At 39.9% G+C, this 21,108-nt stretch overlaps 1 protein-coding gene across 6 annotated transcripts; it reads right to left on the bottom strand.

The window, feature by feature from the left end:
* Nucleotides 1-359: 359 nt before the first annotated feature.
* LOC112568533 (mucin-5AC-like) lies at nt 360-19,281 on the bottom strand. 6 transcript variants are annotated; one of them, XM_025245846.1, is made up of 20 exons: nt 18,787-19,281; nt 15,028-15,270; nt 14,477-14,767; nt 13,622-13,939; nt 13,114-13,434; nt 12,608-12,928; nt 12,106-12,426; nt 11,602-11,922; nt 11,109-11,423; nt 10,103-10,396; nt 9,483-9,785; nt 8,847-9,161; nt 8,166-8,474; nt 7,527-7,847; nt 6,758-7,048; nt 6,194-6,514; nt 5,712-5,852; nt 4,994-5,026; nt 3,318-3,365; nt 361-2,332 (listed from the first exon to the last, which is right to left on the bottom strand). In XM_025245846.1, exons 1-20 carry the CDS (start codon nt 18,836-18,838, stop codon nt 1,545-1,547), a joined length of 5,667 nt encoding a protein of 1,888 aa, XP_025101631.1. In that variant the 5' UTR covers nt 18,839-19,281; the 3' UTR covers nt 361-1,544. The 6 variants fall into 6 exon arrangements, with proteins under 6 accessions (XP_025101636.1, XP_025101631.1, XP_025101632.1 ...); XM_025245847.1 differs by having other exon boundaries at nt 361-2,323; XM_025245850.1 differs by having other exon boundaries at nt 15,028-15,189; nt 18,787-19,280.
* Between the last annotated feature and the right edge of the window lie 1,827 nt (nt 19,282-21,108).

Below are 21,108 nucleotides of genomic sequence, written 5' to 3'. Positions count from 1 at the left end.
TTTGTGAGTGTTGGTGAGAGAAAGAGAGCCTGTGAATGAATAAGAGAGGTAAAAAAACTCCAGCGATCATAGTATTCCTCAAATGTGGTTTTAAATAGAGGTGTGGATTATATCTACCTAAAAAAAAAAAAAAAAGCTGAGAGCACATGCACGCACACACACCTAACAGTGAAAAGATTATTGATGTCACAGAAAAAGAAATCATACGGAAAGGAAGTGATACGGGGAAAAAAACATCAAAATGATTCATTATGCAAACTTTCTTATTGACAAAAACAATCGCCATACAGCTACAATCTTCCAGACACGTTCATTAACAAAAATACAATTAAACTTTAAAAGTTTATTATTTAAAACAATACAATTATTTTTAATGATGATGTTTTTGATCATGATATATTAATAACATAAATTTAAAATGTTCATTTAATTAAGTAAATTTTGGAGCAAATATTTTCTTATCGCAACAAATCAGTGGGTACACAATACATGCGAAAGTATGAACAATACTTTTAAAAAAAGCAATACAATCAACCAAAGCTCAGACACAAAGAGTAAGAGCATCAATTATGTTATCACATCACTCTTCAAACACATTGGACACTTCCCATGTTATAATCAGTTTGATATATAATGATAAATAACACCTCAAATATTGTCATCTCTCTAAAATAACAAACATCCATTTTCTCTGTTTCTTCAAAAGAAAATATTTAGAATAGTCTATGTTTTTAAATCTTAAAGCTTCTGGGTATACCAGTAATAGAAATATAGTTGTTATAAGAGACTAATATAAACTGAAGGAATTATAAAAAGTTACCTTTTTTAAAGTAATGAAAACAGATTTCGTACAAATAAACACCAAATGTTTGGCTCAAACTTGTCTGTGGCACAATTAAAAAAAATGGTGGCATATTCTTTTTCTGTTCCTTGTTGGCACTCAGTAATACTGCAGCAGGGAGGGCATGTAGCACAATATCTGTATCATATCATGAGCATAATTCTGCACCTCCATAATTCTGCACCTCCAGCTTCTTTAACTCTAAGAAAACTTACTTTCTCACATAATGTGTTAACAGTTAGTCATCTCTCTATTACATAACCTATTAAATATCAATCCAATAATTTGCCATAAACTATTCATATAAGCGATGTGAATATATTCGTTATTAATATGTGCTTAATTTTTGCATGCTGTTACTACATAACTTTCGTCCAGAAAGGTCGTTGATGTTGTATGATCCAACGCATTCTGCCGCAAAAAGTTAAAATAATCTTTATTCTAATATTATAACAAAAAGAGTTTCACAGTGGTGGTAATAAATAATATCTCATCACGCTTGCCTTCTGACGAACGCTCGTATATCACAGATTATCCGGTAAAGAAAGCTGTCATGAAGGCCTTTCTGTCGAAGGCACTTGATGACAGTGTTGTTGTCATTTGCATCGAGTCTGTCATCTACACAGAAAGGTAAACTTCACACAGCCTTTAGTTGACCTTATTCTTTATTTCAAGAAGCCATCCTACCTGACCTCTCCCTCCGTCAACGAGGATTACCTGATTGCTTCAGGTTGCTCTTTTTCACAGCAGGCTGGTCCACTTTGATGATGGACCCGTGCAGTCTCTGCCTCTTGGCCGAGTCTCTATTGGAAGTGAAACTGTTAGCAGAGTTGTTCTGACCAGCACTACCCTTGCCGCCATTATTCGATGACGTCACTGGCTCCGTCTTGCTCGTGCTGGTCCCGGAAGTCACCGCATTCTGCGAGGTCGGTCCTGCATTAGGTTTCTTGTTGACCGAGGCGTACAGAGGTTCTTCGGAGGACTCTTTCTCGCTGGGAAGGATGAATCGGACTTTGCCGTTCGTTGTCGAGGCGATGCTACGCTTGTCAGAGTCATCGGCGATGCTTGGTGGTCTGGAGCTGGATGCTCGTTCTTGGCCGGAAGCGCCGCTTAGTGTGGAATATCCTGACTCCTGCAAGGCCTTTGATTCGCTTTTGCGGAAACCGGCGATGTCCTTGTACTCGAAGAACTCGCTGCTCATCGTAGGTGTGGTCTTTTTGGACGAGACAGAACCGTTGGCTGGGAGGGACTGTTTTGAGGAGACGGAGCCGTTGGCTGGGAGGGACCGTTTGGAGGACACGGAACCATTGACTAGGAGGCCCCGTTTGGAGGACACGGAACCGTTCGCTGGAGCAGACCGCTTGGAGGAAACAGAGCCGTGTGCTGGATGTGATCCTCTGGAATAGAGGGAATCGTTTGGTGGCCGGGTTTCTACCATGCCGCCGTCAGCAATGTAGACGCTGTTTGTGAAGTCGTAAAAACCTGAAGATGCTAAAGCAAATACGCACGCATTGGTCATGCACATTGGTTGCACACCCACACACACATACAGAGACACACGCGCACACACACACACACACACACACACACACACACACACACACACACACACACACACACACACACACACACACACACACATACACACACACACACACACACACAAACACACACACGAATAAATAAGGCGCACACAACGTTTGCATCTACGTCAAACATGCCCGTGCAAGCGTGGAAAAGATATTAGTTTGTCCCATGAAGATATGGCAAAAATGTTTTAAAAAAATAAGAAAAAAAAATCAAGAGATAGAGAAGGAATTTTTACTTCACACCGAGTTAGCAACTAAGGCTAAATCATGGCAAGGCAGCCAGCCCTATAAACATGTTCTCCATACAGAGAAAGAACAGAGTGCCCGAGACGAGAGCTGAACCCAGGACATCCAGCCCTCACTGTATTAGCCACAGGCGCTAACCATTGCGCTACTAGAGGGCCTCAAATTCAGAGTTAGGGGAAGAAGAGAGTACAATAGTGAAACAAAAGAATAACAGAGAAAGAAAACACGCAAAACACCACAAATAAAATGATAGAAAATGAAAGGAAACAATCATTAAATAAGAAGGAAAGAAAACAATAAAGAAACAAAAAAGTTAAAGAAAGATGTAAAAACCAGGAAAGAAAAACCGAACAAGAAACAACGAAACAAAAACAGAAAGAAACAAAGAAATTAAGGAGGAAGGAAAGAAACGAATACAAAAAAAAAACGAATAAATAATGACTCAATAATGAATCTTTTGTACCTAAAGCTAATAGCTCGTATTCTGAAACAATTCCAGTTAAATATAAGGTATTACTTTATTAAATAAAAATTATTCTTTTAATGCACATAATGAAAACACTGACAATAAAACAACATGGCTTGTCCTTGTTGATTTTTACACTGAATTACAATGTGTTATTATGAAATCTGTATCTTACCATCAGGATAATGATGACGATTGAGGAAAGCCTCATTGCGTCTTGAATCTAATTGGAAAATAAAATATTAATATATCAGTTGATACATTAAAATTTAAGAAAGTCTGTGAGTTTAGGAACTAACAAAAAGTGTTGAAGTGTAAGGAAGTACAGAATGAGTAAAATAAAACAACAAAACGTTTACAAAATCGGAGAAAGTCGACAATATCTTTAAAAATCACAAATGTTACGCACATTGATAATGATAATGAGTAAAGCAGCAACGATGAACACCAAATATAATTATTGTATGGATGAGTGAGAAAAACAAAGAGGTACACAGTATATCATGCAAACGTGTGTGTGTTCCTCAGACTGGCTTGAAGGGTTAAGGGTGGGGGGTAAGGTCTCGTATTGTGTGCATTTTGCTGAGTTTTGGGTTTTTGTTTTTTTTTTATCTTGTGTCATGGTATTGTCTGAGCATTTTGTAGTGACTTGCATTGGTATTCTGAATTGTTTTCTTTTCCAGACATCAACTTTAAGATAACCCTAGTGTAATCTGACATTGTTTCTGATTTTTAACCATAAAAGTGCTTGGTTTTTTTTTTCTTTTTAACACTGGTGAAAAATGAATCCTTGTGCAGATTCACATTTAGGACATAACTACCTACATTTAATGACTTTTTTTGACTTCTTCAGTAGTCGTCCTGAGAAAATGCCACTACATATTTTGACCGTTGCATTCGATATCGTATGGTAAGATGGCGCTAACTGTTTGCTCTTTGTTTCGAGGTGCGGGATCTCTTCAAAATATTTCTCCAATCTCATTTTATAGCAGATTTTGTATTTGTGCTTCTGGGATGGATATTTTCGACTTCTAGATGATCTTCGTTTAGACTGTCATCATGACTTGCTTCGTGTCATCTATGACATTCATCAATTTCATCTCTATTGCACAGACTTGTCACATGATGCTGGCTGCAGATGTTTTGAATATCCAGGATGCTTCTCCGCTCCTGTTCTTTATTCTTGAAGTTCCCTATTACTTAACAGTTTTGATATTCAGTCACAGTGGTTGCTATGGTGACTACTGTGTATTTATTGCTTTGCATCAAATTCAACACATACATAATTAAACTCACAAGCACACAAACAAAAACAGAGACCGTGACAAACACCTTTCCCATACACACACCCCAACATCCAACCCTCCACCACACCCACACACACTAACAAACGGGTCGTAGCAAATGTCTCATGCATCTGTTTTATGCTTATTATGTACCCACGAGATATAAAACTTTAACATTAATTATCAATCAATTCAAACGTGAAAGCCCATATGTGTCGAGAGAGGTTTTGATTTCTTAAAAAAATATGAGGTATATAATGAAATTATTGCTAGATATCGTTTCTCCAAAACACTCTTGTCCTTGTTTAGTGAAATGGATACTGGATATTAATTTTCTTATTTTCATATAGTGATAAAAAATTAACACAATAAGGAAAAATAAAATTAAAAACTACAAATGAAAAACAGCTTTTGGGAGTAGAAGATACACAAGTTAAACACGAAAAAAAAACTTTGCAAAAAATCATGTAAAATAATGAATCATGTTGTAAACAGAATCATATGAAAAAGAAGCGTACTTTGAAAGACAAAAGGAAAAAACAAAGTTACTGTTAAAAAAACAGACCGTCGGTTAGTCGTGAGCGGGACGATATGTGCACTGCAAATGAAAATAAATGTAAGTGCGGTTTGTGTCAACACAGTGAAACAGATATTTGGGGATTTTAACACATAACACTGCAAGTAAAATACAATATGTTGTGTGTTAAAAATAGGATCAAACAGATTATAAAACATAATGCAAGGGTAATAAATATGTTTTGTGTTAAAAATAAGATTAAACCAACAAAAATGAGTTGTAAATATAACCGAAAAGTTAAAAATATATTACAGTACATCAGGTAGTTATATTCATAGTATGTTCATTGAAATGCAATGCTTCTTTAGGAAAAAGGAACAGAGAAAAAAAAGCAAAGAAAAAAGCAAAATTAAGGAAAAACGAAAGAAACTACAGAAAAAAAGAGAACATTAGAAATGCAAAAATCAATAGAAGGAAAACAGAAGAAGTACCAATGAAAAAAAATCAAGGTAAGGAGGAAAGTAATGAACGTGAAAACGAAAAAGAAAAGAAAGCCAAAAAATGAACAAAGGAAAAAATATACAAAGATACAAGAAAGAGGAAACAGGAATTCAAATAATAATTTGAAAAATTAAAACAAGGCTCAACAGAAGTATCCATGCTAAAAACACGGGCATGCAAAAAATCAGTTTGTAAACTCAAAGTTGTTAGTACAACAGTCTGCCATCAGAAATCATGACACACGAGTTCACTGCTTAAAACTCACTCTTTTTGTGCTTTCTGCCCATACAGAAAAACACAGTGAGGATGACAATAACGAAGATTAGGACAACCGCAGCAACGACACCACCGGCGATGGCAGCAGCAAGAGTGTCACTTCTATTATTAGAATCCTCCGTTATGGCAGCTAGGATTAAAAAATAAATAAAAACAAAGATGAATTAAAATAGACCGTGTCTGGTGTACACATGTTTTTCAAGAAAAGATCTCAGGTATAATAATAATAAATGAAAAATTTGTAAAGTGCACACTTACAATCCTAAGGAGTATGCTCTGAGCGCTTTAGAACAAGAACAATGGACAGCATAAGAGGGACAGGAACACAAACAAACACCAAATGAACTATAAAAGAATAATAAACAACCTACTAAAGGACTTAGCATTTTCTAATAAACCAAAGCTCTTACTTTGTAAAGAATGACTAAACTGGATCTTTAATTTTCAAAGCTTAAATGCATAGATACCGACCTTGCTGCTCTGCGCGGAACAAAAATTCAAAGGATCCATAGGCGTTGGCCACGTGGAGACTGTACACGCCGCCGGTGGTCACAGGTTGTCCTGTAGCGTTGACCTGACACGTGACCAGCGGGTCAAGCACGGTAGCCTTGCTGCAAGAAGCATTGAAGAGCGCGGAGTAACTTCCCGTAGTCGCCTTGTCACTTCCGCTGCTTCCGAGATAAGCGTACGAGAAGGTGTCCGGCTTTGGGTTGGACAAAAGGTTGAAGGTGAGGCCGCTGCTTGTGAGAGTTTGGATGACAGAGGAGTAGCTGTCTGCACGTCGGGGGGCACCTTAGAGTAGAGCAAAATTACCTGTGTTTAAACGTGCGACATGAACAGGTAATCGTGTCCAACACGACAGTGTTTGCTGACACCAAAAAGCAAAATCGGCCAGTAAAGTAAACATAATTTTACTAAATAGTAAACATAACATGAACTTGGAAAATACAACAACGAAGAAACAAAAGAATGAGGGAAAAGTGGAAAATGACAGAAAGAGAAAGTAAAAACTTCAGGATATGACGTCATTCTTACAGTTGACGATCAGTTTTACTGTCTGTTGAGCAATTTCAGGAAATCCGTTTTCGGCCCTACAAGAGTAATCTCCCATGTTCTCGCATTGGACGTTAGTGATGTCGGCTGACCCCGCTGACCCCGTAGTGGAGATGGACGAGATGCTGGCGTATCCTGTCTTGTAGAGTGTGATGGTGGGCTGGGGTCGGCCTTGAACAAGGCAAGACAGAGTCGCCGTTCTTTTGTCCGTTTCGTTCAGAGTTACATTTCCTGACACGTTGTTGATGGTGAACGACAATATTTTCGCTTTGGCTGCAACAGTCATGGTGGGAAGGTTTCAATGATAAGTGCGATTTAATAACAATAATACAAAAAAAAAAAATTCAGGTTGACTAAGCGTCGAGCATACGTTTGTAAGTGGTATTAAAATTTTATTATAGGAAAGGCGGGGCAAAAAAATGTGATTCAAGCATTTTTGTTGAATGATTCTTTTTCAATTTCACCTTACGCATGCAAATATTGCTTTTATCGTACAATCCTCTTGCAAAGGAGTGAAAAGTTCTGACATTTATATCAAAATGGCTGTGGGCATCATGATGTAGAATGATGTATTTTAGATGTCAGGCCCGCTACCTGTGACACAGATACGCACATTAAATAAAAGTTAAACTTATAGCTGATTTTGAGAAATATAGTGTCCTCTTTCCTCTTCTTAATTAATTTTTTTAATGGGCTAAGTTTCAAAAGGGTTTGAGAAAAGAAAACATTTTTTTTCTTTTCAGTTACGTACACCTGACGTTGAACGTGATGATCGCAGTCGTGAGGTACCAGAGGGGTCGTGGAGACCAGGTGGCGCTGCAGGTACATCTCAAGGAAGACGATGAGGTGTCGATGATGGTCAGAGGGCTGGACACTGATGAGTTTGTCACGGTGTCGTGCTGATCTGGGATGATTGTAACGGACTGAGCAGTGTCGTTTGAATTAAAACAAGAGAAGGTCACCGCGGAAACCAGGGGATTCCCACCGATGACGGAGCAAAGGAGAGTGTTTCCCGGTGAGAGTTCATCCCCTTGTCTGTAGCCAGAGATTTGCGGAGGGTATGGCGGGATATCTGTAGAAATTATATTAATGGATTTAAAACAACATTTATTGAATGCATTATAAGCACAGCTAAAGACTTAAAGAACAAAGATAAAAATTAACTAACCTCACAAGAACCCAGACCAAAAGAGAATATTGACACATGCGTGGACCTGTATATGTGTGTGTGTGCGCGCGCGCGTGCATACAGAAAGAGAAATGGCGATAAAATCCTTATATCTCTATTGTCCTTGTTTTATATATATAAAAATTGGTTATTTTCTAGCTAGTATTGTTTTCATTTTAACCCGGGTTTTTTTCTTCTTTTTATTTTAAACATTTGACTTACACTGCAGCTGAATATTGATGCTGGAGGTCAGACTGTATGTTTCTGGTCTCGGGGACCAGACGGCGCTACACACACACGTGACATTAAAGAAGTCTGTCTCAGGGAAGGTAACTCTGCTGGACACTGAGGTCTGCCCAAAAGTGTCAGGTTCATCTGCCATGACAGCAATGTTGGCAGGACTGTAGCAGGTAAAGACAACTTGTGACACGAGTGGATTACCTCCCGTGACGGTGCAGGTGAGGATGCTGCCAACAACAATCTGCTGGCCTGGGGTGTACCCGGATATCACAGGTGCACTCGATGGGGGATCTGACGACAAGGCAGTAAAGCGAACTTAATGTGATTGCTTTTTTTATTTATTTCGTACTGTCTGTCTTTTCGAGAGGATTGCTAATACTACGACATACAATGCTACTGTCTTTTCAGCATATTATTTTTAACAACATGTTACCATACTTGTTTGCCAAGATTTGTCAAGCTGCAGATAAAAATGGTGATTGTATTTACAAAAGAATTCAAAAGAGAAATCTGTTACTCGATGAATGTTGACACATTCCTGCACATTATCGTCTTATTTATTGTCATCGTCCTTCTTACAGTCATTACAATTGTGGTGGTCGCTATGGTTAGCATAACAATTAAAAATATTCATATCTTATCTAACATTTATTACAGACTTACTTTGCAAGATCACCTGAGCAGATTTTGTCAGAGAATAAAGAGCCTCCTTGGGTGTCCACACCGCCCGGCACGAGCAGGTGACTGCGTACACAGTTGTGTCCGAGACGGTCAGCTGACTGTACACCGTGGGCTGCACCACAGTGTCCGCCTGGTCTGAGAACACCACTCTCCCTGGGTTAGTCGAGTCGACGCACTGGAAGATAACACTGGAGACGAGGGGACTTCCGCCGGTGACAGCACAAGACAGGGTCCCTCCCGTGTTCATCGGCTGACCCTCCGTGTAGCCTGATATCACTGGCGAGCTGCTGGGAGGATCTGAAGGAATTTACACGCTAGAGTTATCATCAAAAATTAATTAAATACCTTTCAATCCTATTTGTGCCACTATATTTTTAGTTTATTTTAGACTTAAAATAAAGAATTACACACCATTTATAATAATTTTTTATATATTTCCTTTATATGTAATTTGTTTCGTAATTTAAAAATTGTAATATTTCAAATATACTTTGTATGCACAAAAAAATTTATGTATAAATGTGATTATGTTGGTCATTGGATAAAAAGCGAGAGAGAGAGAGAAGGAGAAGTCTGTGAAGTATAATAATAATAATATCAACATATCAACATTATTACATAAGACTTGTATGTTGACTGTAGTATTCCAGGGGTAAGCCTCCAGCCTCGGGGACCAGTCAGCACGACACGCGCACGTCAAAACATTTGTATTTTGCGTAGGAATGGTGACGGAACTTGTGACTGACGTAGAAAGTGTGACGTCTGGCTGGTCGTTGATGACATCACTGACACTAAAGCAGGAAAAGAAAACTCTTGAGACTAAGGGCCTGCCGCCATTGACACTGCATGTCAGGTTGTCTCCCGTTACTACGGTGTAGCCTGCTCCGTAGCCGGTTATTGCGGGAGGCATGCTGGGAGGATCTGTAAACAAGCTTCTTGTCCTTAGTTTTGGTAAATAAAATATGAGATCAAGCATGAAATATCTATTATTGACTGACATGCTTACAAACTAAAAAATTGTTATTGTAAGCCAGTGATTGTTTCACTAAGACATATTTCCATAAAACATTCTTCCACTTAAATTCGGCTATTTCATTTTTTCTGTCTTACTCTTGCTTCCCTTCCCTTTCTATGCTTCATATTCACAATATTCTTAATTTGTTGCATGGTGCACAGATACGAGAACACACGATCTACAATTTACAGAGTCAGAGGTCGTAACAGAAAGATCAAATTACAATTAGTGCTGATGACTATGCTTGTATTTCTCGTGTACAGCTGTGGTTTAGGACTCCACTCAGCACGACACGTGCACACAGCGTCTGTCATGGCTGTCGATGGAATGGTCAGCGAGCTGAAGACTGCAGCGGACTGTGACGTGTCTGGTTGGTCAGGTAGGATGTTAGGACACGAAAAGATAACCTGAGAGACCAGAGGGTTGCCACCCGCAACACTACAATTGAGGCGGTCACCGGAGGTCAGGGTCTGTCCTGGGGTATACCCGGCTATGACAGGATCCTGACTGGGAGGGTCTGCAGACAGATAGGGAGCGAGGCGGACGAACAGAGAAAGACACGGGGACAGTAAGGATACAGAGACAAAGGGCACGTGGATACGTAAATACAGATAAATACATATACACACGGACACAGAAACATAAGCACAAGCACAAAAAGACATATAAGAGAAAATTCATCAAGACAAAATCTTTGAGTGTGTAAGCACAAACATACACACAAGGAAAGACAACTACTTGTTAATTCACTAGCTGATAGTGAACACAAAAATATACAAAAGTTAAATAATAGTTAAATATTTTCTTAATCACATACTACTTTACGTACAAAGGTTAGCACGCAGCACTCACACCACCCACTTGAACAGGTGGTAAGACTTAATAAGTAAGAAAATGAGAGAAGGTTAGAGATCGCCGACAGCGACTTACATACACACAAAGAATTTCTAGACATTAGAATAAAAAGTAATCTTCTACTGTATATATTTACGTAGATATCGTTTCGTTATGTAAATAAAAATATTAATAAATAATAATAAGAATAAAAACACACATATATGGGTATCTCTCTATATATCTATAGATATACATTGAGACAAAGAGTTGTTTATTGTTTAGTACTTGTTAATATTCGAGAAACAAGGGCCGCACGAGAGGAAGAGTGTTAGATGACAAAGTTTCTGTACTGTGGATTAGTTTACAGCTGTAAACCCGTCACGGCTACTCACATTTGACGGTGAGGTTGACAGAGTCGAGCAGCAGGTAGTACCCAGGTTGCGGCGCCCACACAGCTGTACACACGCACGTCACATCTGACGTCACTGATGCTGGAATCGTCACAGAGCTGGTGACATTCGTGACTCCTGTGGTGTCCGGCCCGTCACTGATCAGCACCACAGAGGGCGTCGTGACACTGGAGCAGGTCAAGGTGACGTTGGAGACTAGGGGTTTTCCCCCCGACACGGTGCACACAAGGCTGTCCCCTGTGACAACCTCACGCCCGGCTCTGTAGCCTGATATCACAGGTGCCGCATATGGAGGATCTGGAAAAAGTGAACAGTTTAAAGATTTAATTGCTCTGGGAGCGGATTGAAGTCTTTTGCAAAAACAAACAAACAAACAAACAAACAAACAAAAAGCAATAAAAACCAAAAAAGGTTAAACGACAGAAAATAACCTTATTTCTGAAGAGTAATTGAGATGCTCTAGGGTCAAACTCACACTGCAGGGCGATGCTGACCCCTGTGTTCCTCGTGTACAACGATGGTCTGGGTGACCAGGTGGCGCTGCAGACACACCTGACGTCAGTCAGCCCGGCAAAGGGGACCGTCACGGAGCTGGTCACTGCGGTCAGCGTCTTGTTGTCCTGCTGGTCCGTCACCACGGGACTCACGTACGTCACATCCGACAAGTTATAGCAGGAGAAGATAACTTGGGAGACGAGCGGGTTACCTCCAGCAACACTACAGGATATTGAGTCTCCGGGCTTGAGCGTCTGTCCGTCCGTGTAACCGGATATGACAGGATCTTGACTGGGAGGGTCTGAAAACACACACATACGTTTATTAAAAAAAAATTATGTTTTTTTTTTTGCCTACTGTAACACATTCTGAATTATTTTCTTAAATGTGGCTTAATTTTGGCATACTGTCCAATTTTCCAAGTTTCCAGATCAGTTTCCTGGAGTAATGTACATTCCAACCTCACATTGAAGCCCTTACTTACACTGGACGGGTACAGTGACGTTGGCTGTTGCCGTGTACGCCTGAAGCACTGGGGACCACACAGCACTGCAAACACAGCTCACGCTGGACGTACCAGACCCCGGGATCGTCACTTGACTGGACACCGCTGACCCCGAGACTGTGTCCAACTGGTCAACAACAACCGGCGTCACTAGTGACGTGTCAGAGGCGTTGAAACAAGAGAAGTTCACTTTTGTCACTAGAGGCACTCCGCCTGACACTGTGCAGTTGAGGTTGTCTCCCGCAATCTTTGTCTCCCCTGGGGTGTAGCCCGAAATGACGGGACTGGTGCTGGGTGGATCTGTAAAAGACAAACACGTAGTATGAAGTGTGTGTTCGAGAGGATGGACAGGTGTTTATTAATCGCATTTATATGTAAACGAGTAAACTCTATATGGTACAGTACCATTGAATTAGAAGGTCAGAAAATAAAGACCTAGAAGTTTCTCCTGTTAAATTTGGTGTACTTAAGGACTACTTACACTGCAGTGCTACCGTGGCGGTAGTGTTTTGGGTGTACATGTCGCGGCGTGGGAGCCAGACTGCCCGACATGAGCAAACTATCTGTGACAGCAACAACAAGGGCACGGTCAAAGAACTGGACACCGATGATGCATTCGTGGAGTCTGTCTGGTCAACAAGAATCGGGGTAGACCGAGTCAGGTCGGTGACGTTAAAGCAAGAGAAGATAACTTCTGACACCAGGGGCTGACCGCCTGACACGGTGCAGACCAGGGTACTTTGTGGGGCCAAAGCCTGGCTGGGTGTGTAACCGGAGATGACGGGTTCAGCAGATGGTGGATCTGTATAAAACAGCAAAGAAACCAACGCAAATTTTTATAACTAAAACATGTTTTTGGAGGTTGGCTGCTGTACAATCTCAGCCATATTTTCTTCCTCTTTCATTCATTCATGTCACTTTTATTTTCTTCTTTCCTTCCATTAAGTGACCTACACACTGGGGCTGTGTGTGTGTTTTCTCACTCACATTGTATAGGAATAGTTACGCTGGAAGATTGTGCGTATAGCTCAGGTCTGGGCATCCACACAGCCCGACAGGTACACGTGATGTTAAAGGTCACGGCCCGGGGTATGGACAGAGGACTGGACACAGACGAGGCGCCCACCGTGTCGTTTTGATCGGAAATGACGTCATTGGTGTGGGAGAGGTCCGCAGAGTTGAAGCAGGAGAAAGTAACTCGTGAGACAATTGGTTTTCCTCCGTAGACAGTGCAGGAGAGCGTGTCGCCATACACCATGGCCTGACCCTGTGTGTAGCCTGCTATTACTGGGGCAGTAGTGGGTGGATCTGTGTACAAATGGAAAAAAAGACAGGTTAAAAAAAATCTGTAATGCTTGGGTACCCACAAGAACATATGCACCCCTATACGTTGAAAACACACACACACACACATCTTCCATCTTCTGAAATGATCTGGTCTTTTAAACGTTGAATGTTTTCTTATCAAAACAGACTCAAAATTCGCTGTTCTTACACAAAAGCTGCAGGTCGACACTTGTTGACAGTCTGTACAAGTCAGGCTGCGGTGTCCACTCTGCAGTACAGATGCACCGGACACTGGATGATCCAGAAGACGGGACGGTCAGTGGACTGGACACAGACGACTGCTGCACGACATCCACGCTGTCCGTGATGATGATGTCGGACTGGACGGTGACACTCAAGTTGTAGCAAGAGAAAGTCACTCGCGACACGACGGGCTTACCGCCAGTAACAGTGCAAGTCAAGTTGTCTCCCGTGGCAAGTGATTGTCCAGTGCTCACTGATATATTCGGGGCTATTGCTGGTGGATCTGAAATATGTACGAAAAAATACATACATATAAAAAGCATTTCATTCCACGTGTACTTTGTAAATTTATTGTTTGTTTATTTATCTTTGAAAATGCCAATGAAACAAACTGATTAAAGTATGTGAAATTGAGTTTTTTATTAAAAATATTAATATTATATTTTTCTTCTCTCCTTTTTCGTGTTCTTCCTTTTTTATAGTGTTACCTTGATAAAAGACATCACACAGGAATTCTCAACTGTGAATACTACAAGGAGTACAGGAACTAAAAGACTTCTCCCCTAAAAAAAATTTCCATAATACTAAAATAAAATGGTAAAGGTAATTCCTCGGCCTCATATCGTTTGAAACCTGAGTAACAAGAAACGTCAATTATCTGGCAACCAGCTTTTTTTCGAGAGCGGGGTCATTCTCAATTTTCCCCTTGCCTTTTCCTTTCCCAACCAAGAGACAGGTCGCCTAATTGGATCAAACTCTTGGAGTCGCACCTGAATGGAACCAGTGAGTGTTGACATTAGTTTGTGTGATGTGTACTTACATTGCAAGCTCATGTTCGTAAGACTATAAGCTGTTTTGGGAAGTGTCAAGCCGTCAAAAAACTGCGACATGACAGAGCAGCCCACGCGTATGCCGTCCTCATTCGGGACCTTAGGGACGTAGACACAAACATTGCTTCCCTGGACTGGATTCACACATGTAACGGTCCAACTGTACAAAGGCTCAGGGTTGACTTCAGTGCAGATGCAGGTAAAGTTTAAGGACATGGACCCGTTAGTAAGTAGTGGAGACGGTGACTGAACAATGGAAGTCAAGTTATCGAACGGACCGTCTGCAAAAGAAGAATAAGAAAACATAACGAACACTGTTCTTCTCTGTGTGTGTGTGTGTGTGCGTTACATTAATGAAGCAGTATTGATGAAATTTCTGTCGACATGTTATGAAACAAATGACCCGTGGAGACAACCGAAAGGCACTATATCGTGAGCAAAATTCAGTTTCATTTTATATGAAGTCTGCTAATCAGGAGATGATAACTAGAGTCATATGATTGCATATAAAATTATATTTATGAGAAAAAGATCTACTTACAAGCTACTTGTAGTGTGTAGCTGGTTTCGGATGTTTGACCACCCTGTGTCAGCCTACACGTGTAAACCGTTCCGTTGTTTCTGCGTGTCACGTTGGCAACGGTCAGTCGTGACGTACTCGACATCCCGACCCACAGTAACGACGTCACCTGAGATCCAGTGTCTGCCACAGAGCACGTGCAGCTGAGAGTAGCGCCCTCGGCTACGTAACGCGGACAATCATGGTACGGTTTCTGGAGTTCACCTGGATTTTATATTACAATATTAAATGTGACAATTAAAATGTAGAAGACAGCATATACAATATATTCTACACTTTTTAACAAGTTGGAAAAAAAAACCATATTGCAACCTTTCGGACCTGCTTCATTCCCTTTCACAGCCTTTTGCCGATATTGTTTGTTTGAGCTGCTTGTTTGTGCCAAGGTGCAGGTATATCTGAATTTATCTACCTTAGTTCTGTACACGCTTATCTTCTTCCCCGTGTTGGTGTCCTCTCTGTTGCTACTATTTTCTGTCTTTTCACTAAGTTAATGCCTTAAGTCATATTTGAGAAACATTTATTTAGACATCAACCAATATTGAGGGAAAATATACTGATTTGCAATACGTGATAAAACGATAGAAAAATACAGAAATCAACAGAACATGGCAAATAAAAGTAAAAGCGATGTGAAGACGAGGAGGAAAAGAAATAGGAGACAGAATGGGACGTAAACTGTAGATAAAACCAATATTAGGAGGAGAGATTAAAAAAAACTTTCTTAACAGGACAGTATCTGTGGACTGTTTGATCGTTTTATATGATCATATAAAAAGTTTTATGATTATATATTTGACAATATTGGCAGAGGTTATAAGACTATGAAGCGGAAGTGAGGAAATAATTATTAATCTTCCTTTGAAGAGTAGCCGGATGTTGACTGTTTGATTTTTTTTTTCATGACCTCCAGTGACGTGTAGTTTACCCACATGCCTGTCACATTTGTCATACCGAACACACAGCTTAGTGCCCAGCAAACATTTGGTATTTACACTCAGAAAAATGAGGTCATGAACTAAAACTTGGTGAATGTGTTTCTGCTGTCGATACACTGCCGTCAAAATATCCCACGCCTTCCTCTCAAAAACCGGTTTTAGACTGAACTACATTCACTAAGCCCCTTTCAGACGAACTAGAACGATCCTAAATTAAATTCAATACATTTAAAATGTTGAGCTGGGAAAGCTATGGCCGTCCTCATTTAATTTTCAAATGAATCGAGGGTTTAAGTGAACTGTAGCAGGAAATGGACTTTTCATGTGTAAATAATTTCTTTTTTCGAATGGAAAGAGTGATCAGATTATTCAAGTAGCCTAACCTACAGCTAGTAACTTTGTATTTTTTCTTGTTTACACTCTTGTCGGAGTGGATTTTAATGTTCTTATTTCCTTTACGGATATCCGTTTTGAGAACTATGTACAATATATTGTTGTTATTGCAACATTAAATTACATATTCATTTAAATCAGAATAAAATACAGTGATGCATTTCCATTATTTAACATTGTAGATAAAGAGACTTTTACAGAAAGCCAAAACATATATTTATCATGTGCAAAAAAATTTAAATGGAGTGTGAACAAGGAGGGACTATACATGGGCCAATCACCCTAAGTACATAGACACGACTCTTTGATCATCGACACATTAAGTTCACTCGTCTCACTCCCAGTACACGAAATCTTCCACACGATCTCTGCCAGTGGGTGTCTTTATTGTATCGTGGCAGCAAAGATATTCACACCCACCCGGCCAGGCGTGACCGGGTGTTCGGTAAATCGAACCGAAATCAAATACCTCCTAAGCAAACTCCGGGAACTATTTTGCCTTTTAGCTTTGGACGTCAGCCAAAGACAAGTCCCTTGGTCAAAAAGTCTAAGCAGAGGTTTGCACGAGCCATGTGTAAAAAAAAAGAAAAAAATGAGGTCTATAAACAACCTGACTGTTTAAATTATAGCAAAGGAACGAGGTAGAAAGGGTGGGTAAATGGAGAGCGGCAGGTAAATGGAGCGCTCCTTTGATTCAAGTCCTCTCTTGCCACCCCGGGTTGAAGATTAAGACTCGAGGTCACTAAAATAGAGTCGATGGAATACCACAGACTCGATCATTAATTTATGACTGGCCTGAGGTGTACAAACATTCATGTTAACGGCCAAACTTCTGGTTTTGTTTTATATATAAACAGCTCTGGAATTTAAACTCTCGTAAAATTGTATTTTATTCTACGATTCTTAAGAAAAGTAAGTCACAAAGCGCTTAGACTGAGAGGAAAACTATTATGTAAGGTGTACCATATCAGAGGAAGACTATTATGTAAGATGAATGTCAGGTTAAAATCAGTCTAGTACAGAGGCAGATTACAGATGAGTTATTTTTATTATCTAAGTTCATCCGTTGAATGAAAACCGTTCGACTACAGAAGAATTTAAATTTATTCCCCAAGGAAAAAATTCCTCTGTTGACACCAAGGTAATTCAGCGAATCGTTCAGGTTTTTTATTAATTGCCTGATGTGTATGCCTGAATGAGTGAGTGATGAACGAGCAAACTGGGGAATGCTTTATGTGTTTGTAAGCACTTTCGTTCCAAGCCCAAGCCCTGTATAACTTATTCAGTCTAAGAGAAAAAAAATCAGGTTTCCTTTGACAGGAGTGGTCTCAATGTACCACTACATTTTTCCTCGCCGTCTGACAATACACAGGTATATGAGAACAAGGTGTATACTCGAAATCTCCGCTAGGTGGCGTGTCATATAAATTTGAGAAGGAAAAAGGAACGCCCAAAAGTCTACGGCAAGGGACCAACACCAATCGCCCTTTTCATTCTCTCTCTTCACGCACTAATCCGGTGAGACATGCGAAAAGTTCTCAGGTGTGCCAGTGCTCATGCGCGACTTGTTGTGACCTGTCGTGATCTTTGTTCTTTACCGCCTTCGTCATTCTGTCTTCTTACCGCCATTTCTAGGTATACTCTATCTTGAAACCATTATCCTGCAATTCCAGGGATAAAGGTATCATTGTAAAAGTATTGGGGTGGGATTGGCAGACGTGTAATGAGGTGAGTTTGTGGAGTAGTGGAGGTGGTAGAGGGTTTCTATTGTCATAGTTTAAGCAGGCAGTGGGTGAGTTGTTATGTCTGAATGGAGCTTGGGACATGTAGAGGTCTTGTTAAGGCTCGCTGTGCAGTGTACTCATCTGTCTTACAGACAGGTTAATTATACTCTAGGAAGTGTTTACGAATGGATTTTCCAATGTAGTAAGAACGTTATCAGAATTACAGTATATAACATTATGTGTGTTGGAGGAATGGAGGGACCTGACAGGCAGAAACACACACACACACAAAGAGAAAGAACGAGACAGTTTCAGGCAAACGACAGACAAATAAAACACATGGACATTTAAAAAGAAACAGAAAGGAAAACAGATAAAATAACTCTACTTAATTACAATTTAAATAAATATTTAGTATGACACACTCAGACATGCCTACACAAGACTCAAAATAAGAGCGAACCCGTTTGTCCTGTCTCAAACCACACTAGCGAGAGCTATACTAAATAATGCATAGTGTCAATATTTTAGTCACAGATTTGTCTAACAGACTAATCCCTTACCCACTCCCTCGAAACATAAAAGTAAACAACAACAGTCATATCAATGCATTGAAAGCAAAGAAAACAGCTTTAAATACAAAATCAAAGGACACCGGACGTTACCTGCGCATACTTGTGCCAGAACCACAACAAGTAAACACCTCCCGACCGACATCGCAGAAGTCAGGTGGGCTCAGACCGAATTTTCTCGAGCCTGGCACAAAATCCACAGCAATATTCCTTCTAGCAGTCCGTCCATAGGTCTACCTGTCTAAAATGATGTTTCACACAGTGAGCCACTTTCCTTTAGGTTGACAGTCAAGATTCCAGAACTGGACTGGTTGTCGCCACAAGCCCAGGTACAGGTACACAGTCGGTGGCAGCATCGATTTCTGTAGCAACCCGGACACCAGATTATTGATATTGGCGGCTGGACGTTAATAGCGTTTGAAGCGGCGAGGAAAAAATTTCGTCGATAACTTGCGTTTTTTATGTGTTGAAGCTTTCATCGAGGGCTAAAAAATGAAAATATGACATCAACATTGATGTGAACAATGATGTTCTTACGGTGAACACATCTGACTGCACGAAGAATGTCCCGTTCCACGTACCCTGTGCTCAGTAGGATAAGGTGCAAAGATTTACTGACATACGATACATATTGCTCGCAGAATATTTTATAGATAAAACATCCGTATCAATGCCTTCATTTAGAATTAGAGTCAATAATGTGCTAAAAATGAAAGTTTAAAAATACTAGGGAGCTGTATACAGTGTATAGGAAAAAAGTGTTTTAATTTTCAGTTTCAAATTCACTACTTTTTCTCAGTCTAGCTCTTGATGTAGTATTTAAACTAGCATGAAAAGCGTCTGATAAACAGATATTCTTATAAAAGTATTGTCAGATTTTTTTTTCTTGTTTTTCTTTTCTCAGTTCCACTCCTCGCCTTGATTAGGTTTGGGCCATTAGCATACAGACAACTCTTACACTTCGATACATTTGAACAAAACGCGTATGCCCTACAGGTGTATAGCTACACCCTCAGCTCTGTGGTGACAGTCCTACCCTGTGCTTGGCTGGTAGTTTGTTTGGACAATGCCGAGCCGAGTGTCACATCGTCGGCCTCTTGAATAGGGTTAGTCAGTCGACAGGCATGACGGGTACAGGCAGGTCTGAGTAATTTCCCGGCAGCACTTATGTTCCTTTTAGAGTCGATACACGGCTTGCACCCTACAAAACCTTTCAATAAAAAGTTAATGACTAGCTACCCGTGAACAAAATTATTAATGAACAAAAGCTGGTAAAGTAAGTGTAGTGCACGCCTCTCCACACACGACTGCGTGCTGCGCTGAAGTCATACGTTCTCAGGGAAAGGTGGATCATGGGAACTTTCACCTGGAAGAAGGAAATTAATCGAGGGCGGGCTGAGATTTTAGGCTGAGTGGGAATGGGAACGTTAAAATGTGTTTGAATAATTACACGAAATACTGAACAATGTGTGTAAAGTAGCAGCGAAAGTATTTCCTCCAAATAAATATTCCTTAATACTTAATTGTTTTAAAATAAAAATAATTCCTTCCATTGATAGAACCAGAAAAACATTATTTTCAAATACAATTCTTATGGTAAAATGTGATAATTTATAGAAAATATTATTACTTCTCCAATAAAAATAATAGAAAGTATCAATAGTTATGAAAGTTTGAACTCTTTCCTTTACTTAAACAGTCATTTAAAATTCTTTGTAGTATTTGAATACGGGAGAAAAAAAGATTGAAAGAAAAAAGAAAAAAAACCGATTTATTTGCTCAAGATTTCGTCTGATTTTCTGTAAATATTTTGAGACTGTTTCTTTTAATCAGATCGATTAGAAGTTACAGCAATTCAATATGCTCGTCCTGACGATTGACTACCTCGTGACTTTTCACGTGTGTCACGGCTTAGTCACGTCGTGTAAACCAGGCTTTAGAAACGTAGTTACAGCTTGGATCAAAGCCAGCAAAACAATTTGTATGATATTCCAAAACAAAAGAAAAGAGAAAAAAAAGAGCCAGTTAAACGAAGAAAATCCTGCTTAACAAGAAAATCATGTAAATTGTCACATGAAACTATTTGAGTGGAGGATGTACTTGAAGTCATGAAATATTATTCGTTACTCTCACGACGGAAGTGCTTTTTATAAAGGTCAACCTTCACACAGAGCTATTGAAATGTTGACCTTTATACAAAGCACGTTTCCTAGCAACAGTATGAGTGATATTAGTTTCGGTGTGTAATATTTGCATGGCAAGGATTTTCCCGTTTCCTTCTTCATAAAGTTTCCTTCTAAAAAGAGATTCTTCCTGTTCATTACATGACATCCCACACGCGCAAATATAAATGCTCGTCAAGGATGCCTTCGAAAACACGACATGAACGTCCACAGACACTGCATCCTATATATT

The sequence above is a fragment of the Pomacea canaliculata genome, linkage group LG7 (assembly GCF_003073045.1).
Source record: "Pomacea canaliculata isolate SZHN2017 linkage group LG7, ASM307304v1, whole genome shotgun sequence".
NCBI classification, from domain to species: Eukaryota; Metazoa; Mollusca; class Gastropoda; order Architaenioglossa; family Ampullariidae; genus Pomacea; species Pomacea canaliculata.
Note: the sequence above shows the minus strand (reverse complement) of the source record. Positions and strands in the feature narration are given on the sequence as shown.